Source organism: Falco peregrinus, chromosome 20 (genome assembly GCF_023634155.1).
Source record: "Falco peregrinus isolate bFalPer1 chromosome 20, bFalPer1.pri, whole genome shotgun sequence".
Taxonomy (NCBI): Eukaryota; Metazoa; Chordata; class Aves; order Falconiformes; family Falconidae; genus Falco; species Falco peregrinus.
Window position 1 is genome coordinate 258,634 of NC_073741.1, and position 25,915 is coordinate 284,548.

The window sequence follows — 25,915 nt, forward strand, 5'->3', positions numbered from 1 at the left end:
GGTGGCACGTGTCCCCATAGGGATAGGAATGGGGTGGCATGGGAGCAGGGTGACACATGTCCCCATAGGGACAGGAGTAGGGGTGGCACATTCCCCATAGGGACAGGAGCAGGGTGACATGGGAGCAGGGTGGCACATTCCCCATAGGGACAGGAGTAGGGGTGGCACATTCCCCATAGGGACAGGAGCAGGGTGACATGGGAACAGGGTGGCACATTCCCCATAGGGACAGGAGCGGGGGTGGCACATGTCCCCGTAAGCCACCACAGCGGGGGTGGCATGGCCAGGCAAGATGCCACCTCCCCGCAGGACACGGTGTCCCCTTGGGGACCAAAGTGGGGTGACAGGACGCCGCGTCCGTCCTTCCCGGCAGCCCCCGCCCCGCTGCCGGTCCCTCCTGGCTGCCCGCCGGGAAGCGGCCGCTGCCTCGTGCCAAGTCCCCTCCCCGTGTCCCCAGGGGGGACACCAGTGGCACGCGCTGGCCCAGTGGGCCACCACTGCTTCGATGGCCTCACATCGAACCAATCCTGGTTGCCAATTGGTACCAGTTAAACCAGTTGCCCCACTCCAAAACTGGGTGCAACACCTGGCGCCTGCCTGTGCCAGGGGGACTGGGCTGTCCCCGTCCCCTGAGTGTCCCCGTCCCCTGAGTGTCCCCATCCCCTGAGTGTCCCCATCCTGCAGGAGGAAGCACGTGGCAGCGGTGCTGGACGTGCGGGGGCTGCGGGGCCAAGCGGCACGGCAGGAGATCCTGGGGGTGGTGCAGGACCTGGAGCAGAGCGAGGCCGAGCCGGAGCTGCCGCGCCAACGCGCCTTCTTCTCCGAGCTGGCCGTGGCACGCGAGGTGCGATGCCTGCCCTTCCACCTGCCACGCCTGGCGCGCCTCTCCCGCCTGCGCCTGCGTCGCCCGCAGCCCTCGCGCCCTGGCCAGGCCCGGCTCTGAGCGCCTGCCGCGGCTGCACCAGGTGCTGGGCACATTGTGGCACTGGGTGCTGGGTGCATCGTGGCACCGGGTGCTGGGTGCATCGCAGCACCCTGGAGCTGGGCACATCGTGGCACCGGGTACTGGGTGCTCCATGGCACTGGGTGCTGGGTGCTCCATGGCACTGGGTGCTGGGTGCATCGTGGCACCCTGGAGCTGGGCACATCGTGGCACCGGGTACTGGGTGCTCCATGGCACTGGGTGCTGGGTGCACCGCAGCACCCTGGACCTGGGCGCATCGTGGCACCGGGTGCTGGGTGCTCCATGGCACTGGGTGCTGGGTGCACCGCAGCACCCTGGAGCTGGGCGCATCGTGGCACCGGGTGCTGGGTGCTCCATGGCACTGGGTGCTGGGTGCACCGCAGCACCCTGGAGCTGGGCGCATCGTGGCACCGGGTACTGGGTGCTCCATGGCACTGGGTGCTGGGTGCTCCATGGCACTGGGTGCTGGGTGCACCGCAGCACCCTGGAGCTGGGCGCATTGTGGCACCGGGTGCTGGGTGCTCCATGGCACTGGGTGCTGGGTGCACCGCAGCACCCTGGACCTGGGCGCATCGTGGCACCGGGTACTGGGTGCTCCATGGCACTGGGTGCTGGGTGCTCCATGGCACTGGGTGCTGGGTGCACCGCAGCACCCTGGAGCTGGGCGCATCGTGGCACCGGGTGCTGGGTGCTCCATGGCACTGGGTGCTGGGTGCACCGCAGCACCCTGGAGCTGGGCGCATCGTGGCACCGGGTGCTGGGTGCTCCATGGCACTGGATGCTGGGTGCACCGCAGCACCCTGGAGCTGGGCGCACCGCTGCACCAGGATCTGGCCGTATCATGGCACTAGGAGCTGTGCGCACCACAGCACCGGAGCTGGGTGCATCGCTGCACCCCAAAGTTGGGTGCTCACCTCCTGGAGCTGGGTGCCCCCTCACAGCCTTGCCCAGAGCCCCCCAGCCTGGGAAGGGGGGCGGCGCTGCCCCCCTCAGCCCCCCCCTTCCACCCCATCTGTGTATAAATGGTTTCGATGCTGTAAATTAATGCCAGAGCCGCGTCCTTTGCTCTCACTCTGGGTCCTTGTGCATGGGGACAGGGGACACGGGGCCACTGCTGGCACAGGGGCTGGGGACACGGGGACACCCCAGGCACGGGGGTTGGGGACATGAGGCCACCCCTGTGCAAGAACTGGCTCCTCGTGCGAGGCCCTGTCCCACGGTGGCCACGCCGGGGGGGGGGGGGGGTGGGGAGGGGGAGGAAGGAAAGGGCCGCCAGAGCCTTGCCGGGAAGCCACCGCGGGGGGGGGGACGACACAGGGGGACACGACAGCCTTGGGGGGGGGTGGTGACACCCAGCCAGACGGCGGGTGGCAGGGAATTGGGGACAGTGTGGCTTGGCCAAGGGCGGGATCAAGCCCTGGGGGTGGGGGATGGGGGGGGCCACCCTGGCCCCGCTCCATCCCACCCCACCCCACTGCGGCGCCTGGATCCGGCACCTCGTGTGACACCCTGTGCGTCCCCCAATGCTGGAAAACAAGGAGAGGGGGACACAGAGGACACGGCCATCCCCCGTGGTCCCCCCTGCCACCCTCCAAGCATCACCCATCACTGCCAGCATGGCAGGTCTCAGCGCAGCCGGAGGGGGCAGGGATGGGGCCACCGTGTGTGTGTGTGTGTGTGTCCCCTCCTTGTCACCGTGTCAAAAATAGGCGAGTGCCGGATCCGGCCAGGAAGGAGCGATGGCTAAAAATAAGTGGCCGCGGCGCGGCCGTGGCGGGAGCAGGGCCAGGGTCACCGTCCCCACGCCGTGGGAAGGGGACGGTGGCGGCAGCAACGGAAGCGGCAGCGCCAGGCAGGGGCAACGGGAAGGGACGGGGGGGACACGGGGGGGGAAAGTGGTGGCCACCTGAGGAGGGATGGGGGGGGTGGGGTATAAATGGGGGGAGGGGTGTCACTGTGGGGAGTGGGAACACGAAGGGGTACGTGGGGACAGGGATGTCACTGCGCAGGGACAGGTGGGGACAGGGATGTCACCATGCAGGGACACATGGGGATGGATCCCAGCTTGTAGGAACACATGGGGACAGGGATGGGACCACACAGGGACACATGGGGACAGGGACGTCACCATGCAGGGACATGTGGGGATGGATCCCACCTTATAGGGACACATGGGGACAGGGGTGTCACCACACACAGACGGTGGGACCACACAGGGACACATGGGGGCAGGGATGGGACCATATAAATGTATGGGGACAGGGATGTCACCACACAGGAACACATGGGGACAGGGATGTCACTGCACAGGATGCATGGGGACAGGGATGTCACCATGCAGGGACACATGGGGATGGATCCCACCTTGTAGGAACACATGGGGACAAGGATGTCACCACACAGGGACACATGGGGACATGGACCCATGTTGTCCCCAAGTGCATCCCCAGGCATGGGGGAGGGGGGTGGAACATGACACACACACCCATGGTGTCCCTGGCATGTCCTGGTGTGTCCTGGCGTGTCCTGGCGTGTCCCGTGTGCCAGCCCCGGTGTGAATCACCAGGCGCCTGACGTCAAGGCCTGGGGGGAAGGAAGGAAACCCCCCCCCCCGGCAGCAGAGCTGGGGGGGTCAGGGGGACCCCCGCAACCCGGCATGGCTGGCACGGGCTCCCCATGGGATCTGGCAGGGCAGGGACCCCCAGAATGGGCAGGGACCCCCAAACTGGGTAAGGACCCTCCAAGCTGGGCAGGCACCCCCAGAATGGGCAGAGATACCTCCAGAATGGGAAGTGCCCCCCACCTTGAACTGGGCAGGGGACCCCCCAAACTGGGCAGAGACACCTCCGCCCAACTGGGAAAAGATGCCCCCAGACTGGGCACAGACACCCCCTCCCCAGGACTGGGCAGGGACTCCCCAAACTGGGCAGGGACCCCCAGACTGGGCAGGGAGCTCCCAAACTAGGAAAAGATACCCCCAGAGAATGGACATCTCCCCCCCTGGCTGGATAGAGACCCCCCAAACTGGGCAGAGATCTGCCCCCAACTGGAAAAGGACCCTTAAAGTGGGCAGAGACCCCCCCCAAACCGGGAAAGGACCCCCAAACTGGGCAGAGACCCCCACCAAATTGGGCAAGGACCCCCCCAAACTGGGCAAGGACCGCCCAAACTGAGCAGAATGGCTCCTCCTGGCGGCCACCAGTGGAACTGCAGGCGCTAGGGGCGTGGCCCTTTCTTAACCATGGCAGCAAGTCCCGCCCATTTTTACAGTTGATTGGCAGGTGGGTGGGCCAATGGGGAGAACACTCCCACCAAACTCCATGTTCCCAGGGGTCTCCTCTCCCCCACGTCCCCCCCGACCCACAGCCCCACATGCTGAAGGGTCTCTGATGGGGGAAGGGGCTCCATGTCCTCAGCGACCCCCCACCCAAGGGCTCCACATCCCCAGAAGCTCATGGATTCATCACGCTGCTGCTCCTTGTCCCCCAGGGTGCCCAAGCCACATCCCTGAAGACCCTCAAGCCATGGCTCTAAAGACCCCCGAGATACAGCCCTGAAGACCTTCACCCCACAGCCCCCAAGGACCCTTGAGCCACAGCCCCAAAGGACCCTTAAACCGCATCCCTGAAGACCCTCAACCTACATCCCTCCATGACCCTCAAGCCCCATCCCCCCAAAGGACCTAGTCAAACACCTCTCCTCCCAGCAGCCCCCCAACCCATTTCCCCCCCAGGACCCTTTGGTGACCACATGCCCCCCCCCCCCCCCCCCCCCAAAAGAAGAGCCGTGGGGCCGATCCAAAGCTGCTTTATTGGCCACATTTGGGATGGGTGGAGCGCGGACATGGGAGGGGGGCACCGAGCTGCCCCCAGAACAGTCACAAATACAGCACAGGCAATAATAATTAATAATAATAATTAATAATAATAAAAAATTAAACATCTCCCGGGGGCTGGCAGCCCCACGCAACAAAAATATATATATATATATAATATAGAGAGAGGACAGAGTCAACGCTGGCAAAGCTTGGTCACGGGGGGTGGGGTGGGAAAAACACGGCGCAGGGTTGGGGGTGCCAGAGCCACCAGCAGGACCCGTGCAGGGAGGGAGGAAGGGGGAGAGGTGGTCACAGTTGGGTGGGGGACAAGCAGGCTGGGAGCCCACCCACCATTGTGGGTGCTGGAGGTGTTGGAGGGGGAGGGGGGGGGCATCTCCCTATGACCTGGCATCAGCGGTGGGGTTGGGACCCCCAAGGGAACGGGGGTATGGAGCATGAAGACCATGGGGGGTGGGGGTGGAGATGGCACATGGTGCACACAGATCCCCCCAGGGTGATGGAGTTTGAATGGAAGCATCTCCAAGCGGTTGGAGATGCTGCAGGGACCCCCATGGACTGGTGCAGCGGTGGCACAGGCACCTCGAAGGTGATGAAGTTGCCACAGGGACTCTCCCAAGGGAGATGGAAATGTGGCACCAACACCTCCAGGGTGAAGGACATGCCCCATGGACACCCCCCTCAGGGTGATGGAGATGACACAGACATCTCCAGTGTAACAGAAATGACACAGGGACCTTCCTGGGGTGAGTGACATACAGTATGGACGTCTCCAAAGGGATGGAGATGGCACAGGGAGCCCCCCAGAACAACAGAAATCAGGCACAGACACCTCTGAAGTGTCACAGATGCCACAGGGACCTTGCTGGGGTGACTGACATCAGGTAGGAACATCTCCAGAGGGATGGAGATGCCGCAGGAACCCCCATGGGATGATGGGGATTGGGGATGGACACCTCCAAGGTGATGGAGACACCACGGGGACATCCCCCAGGTGGTGGAAATCAGACATGGACATCTCCAGAGGGATGGAGATGCTGCAAAAACCCCCATGAGATGACAAGGATGGGGGACAGACACCTCTAAGGTGATAGAGACACCACAGGGACATTCCCCAGGTGGTGGAAATCAAACATGGGCATCTCCAGAGCTATGGAGATGCTGCAAAACCCCCCATGAGATGACAAGGATGGGGGACAGACACCTCTAAGGTGATAGAGACACCACGGGGACATTCCCCAGGTGGTGGAAATCAAACATGGGCATCTCCAGAGCTATGGAGATGCTGCAAAACCCCCCATGAGATGACAGGGATCAGGGACAGACACCTCTAAGGTGATGGAGTCACCACAGGAACCTTGCCCTGGTGGTGGAAATCAGGCAGGAACATCTCCAAAGCAATGGAGATGCTGCAAAACCCCCCATGAGATGACAAGGATGGGGGACGGACACCTCTAAGGTGATGGAGACACCATGGGCACATCCCCCAGGTGGTGGAAATCAGGTAGGAACATCTCCAAAATTATGGAGACACTGCAGGAACCCCCATGAAATGACGGGGATCAGGGACGGACACCTCAAAGGTGATGCAGACACCATGGGGACATCCCCCAGGTGGTGGAAATCAGGCAGGAATATCTCCAGAATGACTAAGATGGTGCAAAACCCCCATGGATGATGGGGATCAGGGATGGACACCTCAAAGGTGATTGAGACACCACAGGAACATCCCCCAGGTGGTGGAAATCAGGCAGGAACATCTCCAAATGGGTGGAGATGGTGCAAAACCCCCATGGGATGATGGGGATGGGGACGGGACACCTCTAAAGCAGCCTGGATGCCACAGGAACGATGGCACCACATCACATGGCCACCTCCACCACACGGCCACCCTCCATCCAGGCACCAGAACCTCACCAACATCCAACCCCTGGGCCTACGGATGTGCAAAAAAACTAAAAATCAAGGGGAAAGGGGTGGAAAAAAAATTAAATTAAAAAGGAAAAATGTTTTAAAAAAAAGCCCCAAAAACACCACCTGGGGAGGGGGGAGGTGCCCAGGTTTGGGTGGGGAGGGGAGGGACCCCGTTCACAACGCGAGGAGCGAGGGAGAATTCAAGGAGTCCGAGGACTGGTCGCTGCTGCTGCTCCGCTGATGCGAGGCTCCGCAGGTGGTTCCCTCTGGGTGGGTGAACACAAACGAAGACGTATAGGATGGGTTAGGTGGTCCTGAGGGACCCCCGAAGCAGCAGCTGGGGAAGGGACCCTGGGCGCTCGGCTGGAACGGCCCCGGGGGGAGGAAGGTGACGGTCCCCGCCGGCTCTTCCTTGCCCAAGGTGCTCACCTGGGCACCCAAGGAACCGACGTCCTCGTATGGGAGCTTGCAGGCAGGGGCGTGGGCCACCAGGACGAATTCCAGCCGGTCCTTCTCCTTCTGCAGCTCCGCGATCTCCGACTCCAGCTCCGCTTTCTCCTCCTCCAGCTGGTCTGTCTCCTGCGGGGGGCGGGGGGGGGGGGGGGGGGGGATAGGGTGAGTAGGGGACCGGGCACACTGTTGTCCCCACCTTGGGGATGGGGGGTGGGTCACCATCGCCTGTGGATGCCAGGATGGGGGTGGTTGCCCTCCAGCATGCCCAAGTCAGACGATGTCCCTGCCCCTGGGGACAGCACCGTCCCCAGGTCCTCCTCCAATGTCCCCTGCCCCCCTCAGACATCCCTGGGCATCAGTCTGTCCCCTCTGATGTCCCCAACTCCTGGGGACAGCCTTGGTCCTCTACAATGTCACCAACCCCAGCTCCTGTGACCTTGTCACCTCCCCTCAATGTGCCTGGCTCTGCCATACCAGCACTCACAGGTAGTGGCCTGTCCCCCTCCGATGTCCCCAGCTCCTAGGGATGTCATTGTCCCCTTCCAGTGTCCCCTGGTGCTGGGGACACTGTTGTCCCCATGCAACACCCTCAGGATGCACACCCCACAGGCATCTGTCCCCTCTGACACAGCCAGGTCTTGGGCACATTGTCACCTCCAGTGTCCCTCAGCCCTAGGGATACCACCGTCCCCACGTGGTGTCCCCAGCTCCTAGGGTATCATCATTCCCCCCTTCATGTCCCTCAGCCCTGGGGACACCGCTGTCCCCATTTTTGAGGGTATCATCACCAGCATCCCCTTCCAGCATCCCTTGGTTCTGGGGACACTGCTGTCCCCACCTGGTGTCCCCAGCTCCGAGTGCATCATCATCATCATTCCCTTCCAGTGTCCCTCAGCCCTGGGGACACTGCTGTCCCCAGCTCTAAGGGCAACGCTCCTATAACCTGGGGACACCACCATCCCCAAGGACACCAACCTATCCCCACAACCAGGGACACCACCACCCCAGGGAGCCACTGCCACCCCCCCCAGCCGCAATGCCACCGCTGTCCTCAGCCTGTCCCCAAGCACTCACCGCCTGCAGCCGATCCGTCAGCTCCCGGCGCCGGTTACGGCACTTGGCCGCTGCCAACTTGTTCCTCTCCCGCCGCACCCGCCGCTTCTCCTCCTCCTCCGGCGTCAACTACCAGAGGGACAAGGCCATCAGTCAGCGGCCACCATGTCCCCCCATGGGTGTCTGTCCCCCACCCAGTCACCCCTCCACCCCATCACCCCCCCATGGGTGTCACCACTCACCGTCTCCTCGCGGCTGCGCCGGGGCCGGGCGCGGGTGGGACGTGCCGGTGGTGCTGTTGACCCTGTGGCAAAGGCGCCCATGCCCGGCGTGGAATAACTTGGTCCTGGAAGATCGTAGGGATCGACGGGTGGGGGAGGGTGCGCCATGGGTGCCCCGGGGGGCTGCGACTGGGCCACCGAGGAGATGAGGGTGGGTTGCACCGAGGAGATGAGGGTGGGTTGCACCAGCCACTGCAGGTCCTGGCTGGTGGTGATGGCCGTCACCCGTGGGCACGAAGGAGCCAGGCATGTCCCCCAGGCCGCTGCACTCCTGCGGGGACAGGGAGCGGCGGGGTTAGGCACTGGGGGGGGGGGGAGACGACACAGGGGGGACGGGACACCCATGGTTGGGGGGCACCCTGCCACACGGTGGCCCCCCCCGCGTGCAAGAGGGGCTGGGTGTCAGGGGTGATGCGCTCAGGTCACCTGCACACACGTGCAAGGGCTCCCTGGTGCAACGCCCTCGTGCCCCAGCACTGGCGTGCAACAGCTCCCTGGCACTAGTGTGTGCAACATCCTCGTGCCCCTGGCACCAACACGCACCACCCTTGTGCCCCGCACCCCCCCCCCAACCGTGCAAGAGCCCCTCAGCACCAAAGTGCAGGAGCTCCCTACCCCCCAGCACTGAACGTGCAAGCACCCCTCCCCCCACCACACACACGGTTTGCACGAGGCCCTCCTAGGACCCCCCCCCCCCCCCGTTGCACGGGGCTCCCCATTTTTCACCAACACACAACAGAGCCCACATGGGGGAGGGGTGGCAGCTCTGGGTCCCCCCACTGGACCACGCCCCTCCCCATTTTGAACTGGGATCTCATACCCTGGGTGCTGGGGGCACTAAGGGGGACACCCCCCCCAAAAGAAAAAGAATCACACTGGGAACCAAATGGAATGGGGGGGGGGGGCACACAGTGGGGGGACCCCCTTTCCCAGTTGCACCAGGACCCTGGGGGTTACCCATCCCCCCACTGGCTCACGAGGGCCTGGGGGTGGGGGAATGCATCCCCCCCTCCCCAATTCAGGGAGGACGACACCTGAACCAGCTGCCCCCCGGTAGCACCGACACTGGGGGGGAGGGGATATCCGTTCCCCTCACCCCCTAAGTTACACGAGGATCCTTTTTTTTTTTGGGGGGGGGGGGGGGGGGGGGGGCTGCATCACCCCCTCCCCCCATTTCCATGTGGGGACACACAGACAACTGGAACCAACCACGACCCGGGTGCCCCGTTTACACCGTGAGGGGAGGGGCGCACTGCCCCCCCCCCCCCCCCCCCGAAAACTTATGACACACACACCCCCCCAATTCACGCGTGGGGCGACCCCCTACTCCTCTCCGAGGCTTCAGCCAATCAGCGCCGCGTAAGGGCGTGGCCAAGCGGGAGGGGGCGTGTCCCTTAGCAACGAATGAAGGGGGGGAGGGGGGGGGGGCCGGCGTGCGCGCGCGTTCCAAAATAAACCCCGCGCGCGCCGTACGTGCGCCGCGTCATCACGGAGGGTTCCACCGCGTCACGCGTTTACGCACGACCCCGCCCCCTCGGCACCTTCCCGCCCCCCTCTCCCCCCTCCTCCCCCTCCCCCTCCAGTTTAACGCTCACCTGCGCGGCCGCCGCCGCTCCCGGGCTCCCGAAGGAATCGACCGAGGAAAGATACTGGGATTCCGCCGAGGGGGAGGAGCTGCACCGGGATCCTGAGTCGTAGTCCCCGGGAAAGCCCTGATACATGGCCCCGGGGGCGCGGGGGCGGCCCCGCCGCGCCAAGGCTGCGGGCTCAGGCTACCGGCATCCCGCTCCGCCAGGCCCCTGCCCCCCCCCCCGCCGCCGAGATTGGGGTGGGGGGTCCCCCCGTGGGTGGCTCTGCCAAGAGGGGGGGTTATACGGGGGGCAAGTCCCGGTCCGGTGCTATGAGCTCCGGGGCATCCGTGGTAAAAGCCGGTACGAAGCGCCGGTGCTGCCGTTCCAGGCTCTGCTGGTCCGTCCGAAGCTCCGGTGCTCTGGTATAAACCCCCGTAAGTCCGTTCTCAGGCTCCGCTCCTTCGGTCTAGACCCCAGGTAAGTCCGTTCCCAGGGTCCGCTGCTCCAGTCTAGATCCCTGGTTCTCCGGTATAAACCCCTGGTAAGTCCGTTCCCAGGCTCCGCTCCTCCGGTCTAGACCCCCGGTTCTCCGGTATAAACCCCCAGTAAGTCCGATCCCAGGCTCCGCTCGTCCAGTTTAGGCCCCCGGTTCTACGGTATAAGGCCCCAGTACGTCCGTTCCCAAGCTCCGGTTCGCTGCTACAAAGTCCCGGTTGGTCTCTCTAAGCTCCGGTACGTCCGTTCTCAGGCTCCGGTTCTCCGCTGGAAAATCCCGGCTGATCCCTCGAAGCTCCGGTAAATCTTTTCCCAGGCTCCGGTTCGGTCGTTACGAGGCCCGGTAGAAGCTCGTTTTCCCCCTCCCCCCCCAACACCGGTGCTAAAGTACCGGTAAAGCTCCCGCCGCTTCCCCCGGTCTCCGCTTTTTATGAATGAACTGCTCACTGCCGCGCCGCCGGCTTTATACGGCGGTGCCCCGCCCCCTTCTCTGACGTCACAACAGCCGCCACCGCCGCTCCGGACCCCCCGGGACCCCCCAGACCCCGCAGTCGCCGTCGCCACCGTTGTCACCGTCGTTCTGCAGCTCCCGGAGCCGTCGCCGCCGTTTAAGAGGCTCCGTGACGGGCGGGGAACGGGGGGATCCCTCGCCCCGCCTCTCCGGAGTTCCTGTGACGCAATTAGCCATATATGGGCTTGTCTCGGAGTGTTTGTTTGGTATCCTAGCAATGACGTCACAGGGATTCCCTTCGCCGCCGCCGCCGCCGCCGCCGCCGAAACGCGTATTAATAGAAACGGGCGCCGCGGTTCTAGAAACGGCCTGAACCGTCCGGGGCGACGGCCCCGCACACCCGGTAACACCCCCCCACACCCCACCCCCGGGACCCCCAACACACCCAGGACCACCCCCCCGGACCCACCCCCCCCCCCCCCCCCCCGGGACATCCCCCGCTACTCCATAACACCGCCGCCGGGCCCCCCCGACCCAGGGCCCCCCCTCAACCGGTAACCCCCACCCCGGACCCCCCCACCCCTGCGACCACCCATACACCCAGTAAATCCCCCGGATCCCCCATCCCCCCCTCCCCAGGACATCCCCCTCTACCTGGTAACACCCCCTGCCGGACCCCCCCGGACCCCCCTCCCGGACCCCACCCCCACTTCCCCGCCGACCCCCCCGACCCCAGGACCCCCTCACACGGGGACCACCACCACCCCCAGACCCGCCCCCGAGACCACCCATACACCCATCCTCCCACCCCCGGGACATCCCCCTCTACTGGTAACACCCCCGCTGGACCACCCACCGATCCCGGGACCCCCACCCAGTAACACACATTCCCCCCGGACCCGGTAACCGTCCCCGGGATCTCCTCCTCCCCCAGGGACCCCCACCGAGACACCCCTCCAGGACCCCCTCCCCCCACTCAGCGCTGCAGCCCAAAGGATGGTTCTGGTAAGGAGGGGGGATGTGTCCCGGTAACGGAAGGGGAGTCCCAATAATAGGGGGGGGGGTCTCGGTAACAAGAGGTGGATGAGGATGGGCACCGAGTCCCGGTACCGGCGCGATGGGAACTGCTCCCCGGGGTGTTACCGGGAGGGGGGGGCACACCGGGGGGTCTCGGGGTACACACCTTCCCCCCTCCGGTACGCCACCGGGGCTGGGCTCCAGAGCACCCGGGAGTCTCCGGTACCGAGTGGCGGCACACCGCGGGGGGAGTCCCAGTACCGTCCCCATGCCCTCCATGGGCACCGAGGGGGGCTTCCCGGTATGGGGGGTGTCGGCAACCAGAGTCCCGGGGGGGTATCCCGGTCCCTTTACAGGACCGGGGCTGACACCAGGGGTTGATGCCACCGGCGGGAACCGGCGCTGAGTCACGGCGGGGGAACGGCGACCCGGGGCAGGGGGCAGTTCCCACGCCCCTTCATTCATTTATTTATTCATTCGCTTATTCATTCATCCACTTCCCGTCCTTCATTCATGCCCCACCTCCAGCTCGGGGGGCGGGGTCGGAGGGGTCCCAGTCCCGGTGCCCCGGCCCCGGCCGGGCTGCCCCAGTCCCGGTGTCCCGGCCCCGGCCGGCCTGTCCCAGTCCCGGTGTCCCAGTCCCGGTGTCCTGGCCCCGGCCGGGCTTTCCCAGTCCCGGTGTCCCCCTGCCCGGTGTCCCCATGTCCCCGTCCCGCCCTCGGTGTCCCTATCCCAGTGTCCCCATGTCATTCCCTCCTGGTGCCCCCCCCCCCCCCCGTCCCGGTGTCCCCTCCCCGGTGTCCCGTCCCCCCCCCTCCCCGGTGTTCCCCCTCTCGTCCCCACGTGTTCTCCTCCCCGGTTTCTCCACCCCCCCCCTCCCCGCCCCGCTGTCCCCAGCCCGGTCCTGTCCCCACGTGTCGCGACCGGAGTAAACACGGCGCGTGTCGCCCTGGCGACGGCGTTCCATGCCGCTGACGTCACCACGTCCGGCGTCCTATGTTTACGTCGCGCGGCAACGGCCGTGGCCTTGGCAATGGGGGCGGGGCGGGGGCGGGGCCTGCGCCGCTGCATGCCCGCGCGGTCCCGGGGCGCGGAGGGGGGGGGGGGGGGGGCGGAAAGGCGGGATGGAGGGAGCTGGGGAGCACACGCTGGGGGACGACGACACGGGAGGGGACAGGGGACACGGGTGGGGGTCACGGGAGCTCCCCCGTTCACCGGCTGCTTAGCCAGCGCAGCCCCAGCGGCTGCGGGGAAGGGGACCCAGTGCCCACCCCCCCACGTGTCACTCGTGTCCCCCCACGGCCCCTGACCCAGTGCCCCCTGTGTTCCTTGTGCCCCTCCGTGTCCCTTGTGCCTACACGTGTCCCCATGTCCCTGTGTTCCCATGTCCCCCCCCCACCATGTCCCTGTCCCCCCAACCATGTCCTCATATGTCAGTGTCCCCCCCCCACTGTGTCCTCACATGATCCTGTCCCCCCATGTCCTCCTGTCCCCCCATGTCCTCACATGTCCCTGTCCCCTGTGTCCCCTCCATGCCCCCCTGTGTCCCTACATCCCCCCCACCATGTCCTCACATGTCCCTGTGTCCCCCCACCATGTCCACCATGTCCTCTGTGTCCCCCTGCCATGTCCTCACATGTTCCCCCATGTCCCTGCCCCCCCCACACTCCCCATGTCCCCCCCAGCTGTGTCCCCCCACCATGTCCTCACATGTCCCCCATGTCTCTGCCCCACCATGTCCCTACATTCCCCATGTCCCTGTCCCTCCCCAACATTCCCCATGTCCCCCCCCCCATGTCCCCCCAATCAAACCTGGTTGTCACAAGAGTTTTTATTAAAGTGTGACACCCCCCCACACGCACAGAGGGGAGGGGGGAAAGGACACGGAGGGGGTGACACGACCCCCACCTCCCCCGACTGACCACCCCCCCATGCAGGGTGGGAGCGATGTGGGGGGGGGGGCCCCGGCCACCCCCACCCCCAAGTTGTCACCCTCGGGGGGGACGGACAAGGGGGGGTCACCGCGGCTTCACTTTGGCACTTGAGAGCTTGGCCTGGATCCTGGGGGCAGAGGGGAGTTGGGGGGGGCGGGGCACCCCGAGACTCCCCCTGGGGCACCCCAAGACCCCCCGGGGGGCACCCTGGAGTAGGGGGGGGGGAGGGGGTGGGGCCCTCACCTGGCTCGGAGGTGACTCAGGTGGCTCCTCACCAGACTCACATACTGATCGATCTGGGCCTGGGGACATCGGGGACATGGGGAACAGGTGGGGACACGGGGGGGGGGGGGGGGGGGGGGCAGAGGATACCCCTCGACCCTCCCCAGACTTCCATGTGTGTCCCCCCATGTCCCCAACCCTCTCCATCCCCCATGTCCCCCCATGTCCCCAACCCTCTCCAGCCCCCGTGTCCCCGTACCTGGTGGTGCCGGTAGAGCACGGGGAAGGTGAACGCACAGATGACACCTGGACAGGGAGAGCCATGTCACACCAGGTCCCCATGTCCCCCTCCTGTCCCCTGTCCATGTACCGCACACACACACCCATCCCCATGCTCCACCCACTGTCCCCAGAGTGTCCCCCATCCCCGTGCTGTCCCCATCCCTGTGTCATCCCCCCTGTCCCCAGGCACTACCCATATCCCCAACCCCTGTCCCCTCATCCCCCAGCCATATCCACACCCTGTCCCCTTGCCAGGCAGCATCCCTTCTGCCTGTCCCCATCCCTTGTCCCTGTCCCCATCCCATGTCCCTTGTCTCCCATCCCTCCCCCATGTCCCTGTCCCCACCCATGTCCCTTCTCTCCTATCCCTCCCCCATGTCCCCGTCGCCACCCGTGTCCCCATCCCCACCCGCGTCCCTTCTCTCCCATCCCTCCCCCACGTCCCCATCCCCACCCACGTCCCTGTCCCCACCGGTGTCGCTGTGCTGGTGCCGTACCCGCTCCCAGCAGCGTCAGCCCATTGCAGACAGCCCCCACGTAGGTCAGCAGGTAGAAGAAGAAGGCGAACTGCGGCCACAGCCCGGTGGCACCATCACCACCCCAGTGGCACCGTGCCACCGGCGTCCTCATGACCCCAGCCCCAGCCCCTCCCCCCCAAGTGCCCTTGGTTTGTGGGGCACCCCACCTTCCCCTGTCCCTTGGTGTCCCCTCCACCCCCATGTCCTGGTGTCCCCACATCCCCTAGTGTCCCTGTGTCCCCCGTGTCCTCCATGTTCCCTATGTCACCAGCACCCCCCAGGACCTCACGCACCCAGTGCCCCCCATGTCCTCAATGGCCCCATGTCCCTAGTGTCCCCTGTGCCCTCAATGGCCCTGTGTCCCCATTCCCAGTGCCCCTTGTGTCCCCATGTCCCCAGTGTCCCCACGTCCCCTGTGCCCCCCCATGCCCCCTACATCCACAATGGTCCCATGTCCCCAGTGCCACCCATGTCCCCCAGTGTCCTCAGTGCCTGTGTCCCCACTGCCCTCATGCCCCCCATGGCCCCCCTGCAGGGTGACAGTCACCTTGAGGGACTCGGGGACGCTGTGGACCAGGAAGAGGCGGGTGAGGGTGTGGGTGGCGGCGACGAGGTGCTGGGCCAGGCGCCGGGCCCAGCGCTGCTGCTCCTCGGGGCTCAGCCCCACGGTCCCCTCCGGCTGTGTCCTGCATGGGGACAGGGGTGGGACTGGGACAGGGAGCACAGAGACAAACCAGTGGGGGGGGATGGGGACCGCAGGGACAGCTGTGGAGATGGGGGTGGCAGGGACACGCCATGGGGTGGGGATGGGGACCACAGGTCCACCCTGTGTCATGGGGATGGCAGGGACAGGGCACAGGGGTGGCAGGGCCACCCCACAGGGACAGGGACATCAGGGCCACCCTGGGTGAGAGGACAGGGACATCAGGGCCATCCCCCACTATGGGGACAGCGACAGGCAGAGGGGTGGCACCAGGAGGGTGCCGGTGACCGCCCCCTCAGGGTCCCCAGGGTGTCACTCACCGGCAGGGTGGCTCAGGTGGGTGGCGGCGCAGCACTCGCAGGGCAACACGATGCAGGCGCAGGGGGACGGTGACAGCCAGCGTGGCCAGCGCCCCGTAGGCGCCCACACTGATGGCACTGAACCGCGCTAGGCACCCCAGGGTGCCCAGCACCCCAACCAGCACCAGCGCCGACCGCCCCGGTGCCCGCCAGTACAGCAGCTCCCACACTGCAGGGACACAGCGCTGCGCCCAGGGCTCCCCCAGTATCCCTCCCTACCGCCCAGTATATCCCAGTATCCCCTCAGTACTCCCAGAGCCCCTCCAGAGCCTCCCAATATCCCCCCCAGTGCCTCACAGCATACTCTCAGTGCTCCCAGCACCCCCCAGTATCCCTCCCCATGCTCCCCAGTATCCCCTCCAGCACCTCCCAGTGCCCCTCTAGAGCCTCCCAGTAACCCCTCAGTGCTCCCAGAGCCCCTCCAGAGCTCCCTAGTATCCCTCCCAGTGCCCCCCAGTATCCCCTCCATCCTCCCAGAGCCCCTAGTATCCCCTCCAGCACCTCTCAGTATCCTGCACTATCCCCTCAGTGCTCCCAGAGCCCCTCCAGAGCCCCCAGTATCCCCCCAGTGCTCCCAGAGCCCCTCCAGAGCCTCCCAGTGACCCCCAGGATCCCCTCCAGTGCCCCCAGTATGCCCTCAGTGCTCCCAGAGCCCCTCCAGTATCTCCTCAGTCTTTCCAGTGCCCCTCCAGCGCTCCCAAATGCCCCTCCAGTAGCCCCCCAGGCTCCTCCTAATGCTCCCGGATCCTCCCAGTGCCTCCCAGTACCCTCCCCAGTGCCCCCACGGCGCCCCCCCCAGCTGTCCCCCCCCCCGAGTGACAGCCCCAGCTGCGGGGAAGGGGAGCGCACCCCCCCCCCCGCCATGGGTGCCCCCCGCACCCACCTTGGCCCTCCATGGCTCCCGCGGGTGCTGCTGGGGTGGGGGGGGGGTGGGGGGGTGTCACCCCTATATTTAGCCACCAATCCCAACTGGATGCCTGGGTCCACCCTGCAACCGGATCCCCACCCCCCCACCCCCACCCCCCGCCGTGATCTCCCCTCCCCCCCACCCCCCCCACCCCCCGCAGTGCCCCGGGGCTCTGATTGGCTGCTCACCCAGGACATCAGATGCCGGCGGGCTCAGTGATTGCTCAGGGGGCGCTGGGGGAGGGTCCGGGATTGAGGGAGGGTCCGGGGGGGGCGCGGGGGGCGGCAGGAGCAAGGCGCCCCCTGCGGATTGGGGAGGGACTGCGGGCGGGGGTTGGGGCGCAGGAGCTGCTGTGAGAAAAGAGGGGGGGAGGGTCAGGGGGCTGTCAGGGGCCCACCATCCCCATGGCCCCGAGCCCCCCCTCCCCCCCCCAGGTCCCCCCCATCGCCCCCAGCTCCCCCCAGGGGTGCCCCAAACCCCTTCACATCCACAAACCCACCCACATTGGGGACCCCTCCCCATTGCCCCAGCCCCCACAGGGACCTCCCCCTGACATGAGCCCCCCGCCCCGGGTGCCCCAGGGATTCTCACCACCCCAAGCCCCCCCCCAACACCCCACCCCCCCCCATACCCAGGCTCATCAGGGTCTCCTCAGTCTCAGGGCCCCCCAAATCTGGTAGGGCCCCCCCCGACCTCCAGCTGCCCCTCGAGGGGGGGCGGGGGCTCCTCAGGACGTTTGGGGGGGGCTCTGGCAGCCAAGCGGGGGTCCGGCCCCCGGAGGGGCCCCCCGGGGAGTCCTGAGCTCAGGCGGGGTGGGCGGCCCCGACGGGAGTCTCGACGACAGCGGGGGGCCGGCTCGTTGGAGGACCCCCCGCCTTGAAAGGCGATGTAGGAGAAAGTGAGTTCCCGGGGGGGTCCCCGGGGTTCCCCCCCTGCTGCTGTCACTCCATCTTCATCCTCCTCCTCCTCCTCCTCCTCGGGGGGCTCCGATGCCACCTGCAGCTCGGGGAAGTCCGACTCCTCGTTGCCACCTTGGGGGGGGGGGGCGTCAGAGGGGTCAAGGAAGGGGGGGTTTAGGTCATCCTCATGGTCCCCCCTCAACAAAGGTGCACCCCAAAATGGGGGGGGGGGGGTCGCCCCTGCTCACCCTCCGTGGAGTCCGGCGTGGTGGAAGCCGTGGATGGAGCCTCTTCTGGTGGTGGGGTGGGGGGAGCAGGGGGATGGGGGCGCGTGGCCACCCCCTGCCCCATGTCCCTGTTGTGTCCCCGCAGTGCACGGTGCCCCCCCCGCCCCAAAACCTGCACCAACCCTCCCAGGCCCTATGCCCCCCCCCCCCGGGTGCCCCCCTTCCCCCGGGCACGCCCTGTCCCGGTGCCCCCAGCCCCATCCCAGCCCGGTGCCCCCAGTCCCTTCCGGTGGCCCCAAACTCTCCCGGTGGCCCCGGACCCAGTGCCCCCGGTCCCTTCCCATTCCGGTGCCCCCAGCCCCTCCCGGTGCCCCCGGCCCCGGCCCCTCCCAGCGCCCCATCTCTGGTACCTTCACATCAGATCCCGCATCCCCGGCCCCTCCTGATGCCCCCAGCCCCGGTGCCCTCAGCCCGGTTCATCGTCCCCGGCCCCTCCCAGCGCCACATCCCAGTACCCTCATCCCGGTTCCCGCATTCCCGGCCACTCCCGGTACCTCCAGCCCCGGATCTCCCAGCTCGGGTACCTCCATCCCTGGCCCCTCCCAGTAGCCCCATCCTGGTATCCCCATTCCTGGACCCTCCCGGCGCTCCCATCGCGGTGCTCCCATCCTCGGCCCCTCCCGGTACCCCCATCCCGGTACCTCCATCCCCGACCCCTCCCGGTACCCTCATCCCCGGTACCCGCATCGCCGGTGCCCCCGGCCCCTCCCGGTACCCCGATACCCGGCTACTCCCGGTGCCTTCACCCTCGGTATCCGCATCCTCGGTACCCCCAGCCACTCCCGGTACCGCCACCCCCGGCCCCTCCCGGTAGCCCCAGCCCGGTACCCCAGCCCCTCCCGCCGCCCCATCCCCAGCCACTCCCGGAGCCGCGGCCCCTCCCGGTGCCGGTGCGTACTGCAGTGGGCGAAGCCCAGGACCTGCCCCATGGCGGCGGCCCCCGCATGGGGCTCCCGGTTGCCCCCGGGCCGGCCCCGCCGCGCATCACCGCACCGCCATGGCGGGGCCCGCGGCGGACAAAGGGCGGCGGCGGGGGGGGCGGGGCTGGGGGCGGGGCCCACCGGGGGGCCGGGCACCGAGACCGGCATCTGCTACCGGGCGCCGGCATCTGCTACCGGGCACCGGCATCTGCTACTGGGCACCGGATACCGGTACCTGCATCGGCATCTGCTACCTGGCACCGGGGTCTGCTACCGGGCACCGGCATCTGCTACCGGGCACCGGCACCGGCTACCGAGCACCGGCATCTGGTACCGGGCACCGGGCACTGGGACCGGGTACCAGGCATCGAGACCGAGACCTGGCACCGGTACAGGGGTCTGGCACCAGGATCTGGCAGTGGCTACCGGGCACCGGGATCTGCTACCGAGCACCGGCATCGGGCACCCGCACTGGGCACTGGCGTCACCCAGGACTCCTTGGAGTGCCCAGAATCCCCCTCCCAGTATATTCAAGAATCCACTCCAGTATGCCCTAGTGCCGCCCAGTACCTGTCAAAGTCCCGACAGTGTCTTCCCAGTGCCCCCAGTATTACCTCAGAGCTCCCCGTTGCCCTCCCAGTGCCTCCCCAGTGCCCCCAGCATCACCTCAGAGCCCTCCATTGCCCTCCCAGTGCCCCCCCAGTATCTCCCAGTGCCCCCAGTATCATCTCAGAGCCCTCCATTGCCCTCTCAGTGCCCCCAGTATCACCTTAGAGCCCCCCCGGTGCCTCCCAGTGCCCCCATTGCTCTCCCAGTACCCCTAGTGCCCCTCCAGAGCCTATCCAGTACCATCCCAGTTCCCCCAGTCCCCAGAACTGGACAGCTTTGGGGGGCACTGGGGGGTGTGTGTGTTACTGCTCCGCTCCCCAGATAGGTGGGGACCACTCGAAGCCGTTGCCCTTTTAAGAAGGCGGGCACCGCCGGCACCGGGGGCGTGGCCATGGGGGGCGTGGCCGCGGGCCGGGACCGGCCGGTCCCCCCCCCCGCCGCCACCGGAAGGGCCGGGACCGGCCCCAGTGCCTCGCCGCAGCCACCAGCATGAGGTGAGCGCCCGGGAAACTGGGAGCACTGGGGAGCACCGGGACTTGGCACTGGAAGTACTGGGCAGGACTGGGAGCTAGCACCAGGGGATACTGGGAGCACTGGGGGCACTGGAAAGCATGGGGAAGTGGCACTGGGAGCACTGGCGGCACTGGCAAGCATGGGGAAGTGGCGCTGGGAGCACTGGGGACTGGTACTGGGAGTACTGGGGGCACTGGGGAGCACAGGGAAGTGGCACTGGGAGGTACTGGGGGGCTCTGGGAGGGTACTGTGGGCACTGGGCAGGACTGGGAGCTGGCACCGGGGGGTACTGGGAGTACTGGGGGCACCGGAAAGCGTGGGGAAGTGTCACTGGGAGCACTGGGGAGTGGTACTGGGAGTACTGGTGACACTGGGAAGCACAGGGAAGTGGCACTCGGAGGACTGGGGAGCACCGGGAGCTGGTTCTGGGAGCACCGGGCAGTACTGGGAGCTGGCACCAGGGGGTAGTAGGAGCACTGGGGGCACTGGAAAACATGGGGAAGTGGCACTGGGAGCACTGGGGACCGGTACTGGGGGGTACTAGGAGCACTGGGAATACTGGGAGCACTGGGAATCACCAGGAGCTGGCCCTGGGAGTTTGCACTAGGAAGGACCGAGGTCACTGGAACGGGGGAGCACCGGGAACAGTACTGTGGGCACTGGGAACTGGTATCAGGAGCACTGGGGAGCACCAGTACTGGGGGAACTGTGACCATTTGGAACTGGTATTGGGGGCACTGGGAATACTGGGGAACACTGGGAACTGGTACTGGGAGCAATGGGGAGTGCTGGGAACTGGTACTGGGGATGCTGGGAACACTGGGGAGCACTGGGAATTGGCACTGGGGATGGGGGGAGCACTGGGAATTGGCACTGGGGATGGGGGGAGCACTGGGAAATGGTACTGGGAATACTGGGGAACACTGGGAACTGGTACTGGGAGCAATGGGGAGTGCCGGGAACTGGTACTGGGGACGCTGGGAGCACTGGGAACTGGTACTGGGGACACTGGGAATACTGGGAAGCACCAGGAACTGGTACTGGGTGCACTGGGAACACTGGGGAGCACTGGGAACTGGTACCAGGAGCAATGGGAGCACTGGGAACTGATACTGGGAGCACTGGGAACTGGTTCCAGGAGCACTGGGGAGCACCAGGAACTGGTACTGGGGAGCCCTGGGAGCCGCCCCGGTAATGGGAGGGTCCCCCGGGTGGATGCCCCCCCCCTGCCCCCAGTTTCCCCTTTGCGGGAGGGGTGGGGTGTGTCCCACCCCCCCGCGGGGGGAGGGGCCGGCCCGGACGCACTCTGAGGAAGTGGGGGAGGGGCAGGCCCGGACGCTGGGTCCTGGTGGAGAAGAGGAAGGAAAAAGGGGGGGTGTTGGGTGCTGGGGTGCGCTCGTGGGTTGGCTGCTGGGGGAAAGTGAGGGTGTCCCCCCCATGGGGACGCCCATGCTGGGGGGGGGGGGGGGGTCAGCAACCTGGGGGTCCCACCCATGGAGGCCCCCATGCTTGGGGGGAGGGGGGGGTGTCATCACCCGGCGGGGTGCCCATGCTGGGGAGGGGGGGGTCAGCACCCAGGGGGGTGCCGATGCTGGGGGGGGAGGGGTGTCAGCACCCAGGGGGGTCCCACCCATGGAGGTGCCCATGCTTGGGGGGGGGGGGGTGTCATCACCCAGCGGGGTGCCCATGCTGGGGAGGGGGGGTGTCAGCACCCAGGGGGGTGCCCATGCTGGGGAGGGGTCAGCACCCAGGGGGTCCCACCCCACAGGGGTTGCCCCCCCCTGCTGGGCGCCTCCCCACCCTTGCCCCCCCCCGGCAGCGAGACGGTGCTGTGCAGTGCCCGGGCCTCAGTGCTGCTCTACGATGACACCCACAAGCAGTGGGTGGCAGCTGGGGGGGGTCCGCAGACCCTCAGCTGCGTCCAGCTCTACCACCACCCTGGCACCAACGCCTTCCGCCTGGTGGGGACGCAAGATGCAGCCCGACCAGCAGGTGAGGGTGCTGGGTGGGCACCCCATGGGTGCCGGGGGTGGGGTGGGGGGTGGGGTGGGGAAGGGGCAGTCTTGGTGTGGGGGGCTATGGGGTGACGCTGGGCATGGGGCACCCTTGGGGGTGGGGGGCTATGGGGTGACGCTGGGCATGGGGCACCCTTGGGGGTGGGGGCTGTGGGTTGACGCTGGGTATGGGGCACCCATGGGTGTGTGAGGGGGCTGTGGGGCAATGCAAAGCATGGGGGGGGCTCAGTGGGACCACCCTGGCTATGGGGGGGCTCTGTGGGGCACCCCTGGGTATGGAGGTCTCTATGGGGTATCTGTGGGTTGTCGGGGGGCTCTATAGGGCCCCCCCGTGTATGGGGGGGGCTCTGTGGGCCCCCTCCGGATGCTGGCCCCACTCCTCCCCCACGGGTGCCCACAGGTGGTGCTGAACTGCCCACTGGGGAGGGGGCTGCGCTACAGCCAGGCCACCCCCCAGTTTCACCAGTGGCGTGAGGCCCGGCGGGTCTGGGGGCTCAGCTTCGGCGCCCCCCCGTGAGGCCGCCCTCTTCGCTGCCGCTGTCCTGCGGGCCCTGCGGGCGCTGGAGGAGGGTGAGGAGGGGTTTGGTTTTTTTTTTTTGGGGGGGGGGGCACTGGGGGGTACTGGAGGGGGCTTGACCCCATGACCTTTTGTGTGTGTCCCCCCACCCAGGGCACCCCCCCTGTCCTGGCCAGACCCTGACGGTTCAGCTTCAGAGGAGCCCCGAGCAGCAGGAGAGGTGGGGACCAACCAAATGGGGGGGGGGGGGGGGGGCACCATGATGGGGGGGGGCTGGGGGTGGTCCCCCGTGTTGGGGAACCCCCCCCTTACACCACCACTCACCCCCCCAGGCATGTGCTGGAGGACCCCGAGCGCCGTGTGGCACCTGCAGGTGGGTGACGGGGGGGGGGGGTCCCAGGCTGACCCCCCCCCAACACTGCAGATGCCTTCCCCCCCCTTTCCCCCCCCCACCCCCCCCCCAAGACCCTCACCCCTCTAAACCCTGTCGTCCCCCCCCAGGCACCCAGGCTATGCCCACTGGAGGCCCTCCACCCCCCCCCCGGCCCCTCCTCCACCCCCCCGGCCCCCCCCCCACCCCCCGGCCCCCCCCCAGCCACGGGGGGTCCCACCGGCCCCCCCCTTACCACCAGCAGCAGCAGGGGGTGCTGCCGGGGGGGGGTCCCGGGGGGGTCTCCGGTTTTGCAGCTGCCATCGCGGGAGCTAAACTCAGGAAAGTCAGCAAGGTGAGGGGCATAATTTTTTTTGGGGGGTGGGGGGATTAAAGTGGGGGGGGGGGGGCTCTGCATCACCCCCTTTCTCCTGGCAGGATGAGGCACCGGGTGCGGGAGCTCCCCCTGCGCCCCCCAAGGGCGATGGTGCCCGGGGAGGGGGCGGGGGGGGGCTGATGGAGGAGATGAGCGCCATGCTGGCCCGACGGTAAGAAATGGGGGGGCGGGGGGGGGGGGGGGGGGGGGGGGGATGATTGGGGGAGAGCACCCCCCCTCTGCCCCCCCCGCCCCCAAAGGTGGGGCATCCCTGTACCCCACACTGCCCCCCCCCAGGAGGGAAAGCCACCCTGCATGGGGACAAGCCAGTGCCAAAGAAGGACGATGACATCACCAGCGTGAGTGCCCCCCCCCCCCCAAATACCAGTTGTAGCCCACCCCCACACTGGGGGGGGCACTCTGTCTGTGCCCCCCCCACCTCACCCCACCACGAGGATAGGCAATCCCCCTTGTCCTCAGGTGCTGCCCCCCACCCCCCCGCCACAATCCAACCCCCCCTCCCCGTCTACCACCCCCACCGCGTCCAACCCCACGCCCCCCCAGACCCCTCTCTCTGCCCCCCCCCCCGCAGGACGAGGTGGAGCCGGGCACTAGGACCCCGGGGCAGCCCCGCGGGTGAGTGCGGGGAACTACAACTCCCAGCGTGCCCCGCGGCCCACCCCCGTGGCGGGGCATGCTGGGAAATGTAGACCTGCAGCTGGGGGAGCATTGAGGGGCACCCCTAGGGGAAGGGGAGGGGGGGTGGGGGCTGGGCCCCCCACCCCCTCACTGTTCTCCCCCTGCAGAGCCTGTGCGGAGGACCCCTGGGAGGAAAAGCCAGCTCCACACTGCCCAGGTGGGGGGGGCGACCTGGGGGGGGGGGCACTTGGCGGGGGGGGGCACCCAGGGGGCTAGAGGAGGGTTTTGGGGGGTGGGCACCCAGGGGCTAGATGGGAGGTCCTGGGGGGGGGCCCATGGAAGGAGTATTGGGATGCTGGGACGGGTGTCTCTGGTACCCCCAGAGGATTTGGGGGTCAGTTGCTGGGACTGGGGGGGGAGGTTGGGTCCCCAAGATGGGGGGGGGGGGCACCCAGTCTGGTCTTGGGGGTCCCCCCAACTTACTTATCCCCTTCCCCAGGATGAAGTCAGCCATCCCAGCTGCCCCCGCTGGACCCCCCCCAGCCCTGCTGATGAGCCTGACCTGGAACGAATGAAACAGGTACGGGGGTGGGGGAGTGTGTTTGGGGGGGGTGGGGGAGTCTGGGGGGGGCCCCCTCAAATCCCCTCACCCTGTGACTCCCCCAGGAGCTGCTGGAGGAGGTGCGGAGAGAGCTGCAGAAGATGAAGGAGGAGATCATTGAAGGTGGGGGGGGAGGGCTCAAGGGGTATTGGGGGGGGGGGGGGGCAGGGTGAGGGCTACTTGCCCATCTCCCCCCAGTAAACACTGTACCCCCCCCCCCAGCATTTGTGGTGGAGCTGCGGAAGCGGAGCGCGCGCCCTAGCCACCCCCCACACTGAAGATGGGGGAGGCCCCCCCCTCCTTCCTCCCCATCACCTCACACACACTCCCTCCCCTCATTTCACCCCCCCACTGCCCTGGGGGAGGGGGGGCGGCTCTAGGCTGGACCTCCCCCCCCCGGGCTGTGCCTTACCGGCTGGGGGGGGCCCAGACAGCCCCCCTCCCACTGTGCCCCCCCCTCACCACCAGTTTGAGGACCCCTTTTTTTTATAGTGGGATGGGGGGGGGCAAAAGAGGGGTGCCCCCCCCTTTCCCCACCCCCGGGGTCGTTTTTTTATGCCACTTTTGGGTTTTTTCACCTTTTTTTGCAATTTTTTTTTTTTTTGGGGGGGGGGGGAGGGGTGTATCATGCCTCCATCCCCTGCCCCCAATAAATACAGTTGTTTTGTACATGACACCTGTGTCCATTGTCACCCGTGGGACACCCCCGTACCCCGCCCCCCATCACAGCAATGAGAGGGACAGTAAGGGCTTTGCTTTGCTTTAATGGCACCTGCCCTCCCCCCTTAGCCACGCCCCCATCAGCTCCCCACCAATCGCAGCCCCCCTCACCTGGCCCTGCCCTCCAGTGGCCCCACCCCTTCCACCCTCCACCCCCCACCCTCAGCCATGCCCCTTCCATGCCACGCCCTTAGCCCCCACCCTTGTGATGCTTCACTCTTAGCCCTGCCCCCTCCAGCCCCACCCCTTAGTCCTGCCCCCTCCATGCCCTGCCCACCATCCTTGAACCCATCCTTTGCCGTGCTCCACCCTTAGCCCCCGTCCCTTTCATGCCACACCCACTCCAGCCCCCACCCACCACCCTTAGCCCCCACCCCGTGACATCTCACCCTTAGACCCACCCCTTTCATGCCCCACCCCACTCCAGCCCCCACCCACTCCAGCCCCACCCACCACCCTTAGCCCCCACCCTGTGACATCTCACCCTTAG

General features: G+C 67.0%; 3 protein-coding genes across 3 annotated transcripts; 1 reads left to right on the top strand and 2 right to left on the bottom strand.

The window, feature by feature from the left end:
* Positions 1 to 4,755: 4,755 nt before the first annotated feature.
* Positions 4,756 to 11,379, bottom strand: FOSB (FosB proto-oncogene, AP-1 transcription factor subunit). Its single transcript, XM_055792491.1, is given in 6 exon segments — positions 4,756 to 6,979; positions 7,143 to 7,292; positions 8,241 to 8,348; positions 8,462 to 8,725; positions 8,727 to 8,771; positions 10,096 to 11,379. Coding segments are annotated over 6 exon segments (759 nt in total). The 5' UTR covers positions 10,222 to 11,379; the 3' UTR covers positions 4,756 to 6,913.
* Positions 11,380 to 13,847: 2,468 nt separating this feature from the next.
* Positions 13,848 to 20,067, bottom strand: RTN2 (reticulon 2). The gene is given in 12 exon segments (XM_055792467.1): positions 13,848 to 14,095; positions 14,212 to 14,270; positions 14,450 to 14,496; positions 14,970 to 15,039; positions 15,538 to 15,676; positions 16,014 to 16,221; positions 17,148 to 17,309; positions 17,619 to 17,946; positions 17,949 to 17,990; positions 18,107 to 18,151; positions 19,044 to 19,256; positions 19,981 to 20,067. Coding segments are annotated over 12 exon segments (1,443 nt in total). The 3' UTR covers positions 13,848 to 14,052.
* A 37-nt stretch (positions 20,068 to 20,104) lies between these two features.
* LOC129782925 (vasodilator-stimulated phosphoprotein-like) lies at positions 20,105 to 25,379 on the top strand. The gene is given in 15 exon segments (XM_055792468.1): positions 20,105 to 20,168; positions 20,769 to 20,912; positions 22,007 to 22,151; positions 22,153 to 22,179; positions 22,603 to 22,710; positions 22,712 to 22,772; positions 22,873 to 22,939; positions 23,052 to 23,092; positions 23,407 to 23,444; positions 23,528 to 23,637; positions 24,058 to 24,101; positions 24,200 to 24,321; positions 24,604 to 24,684; positions 24,771 to 24,828; positions 24,928 to 25,379. Coding segments are annotated over 15 exon segments (1,107 nt in total). The 5' UTR covers positions 20,105 to 20,163; the 3' UTR covers positions 24,984 to 25,379.
* Positions 25,380 to 25,915: the final 536 nt, after the last annotated feature.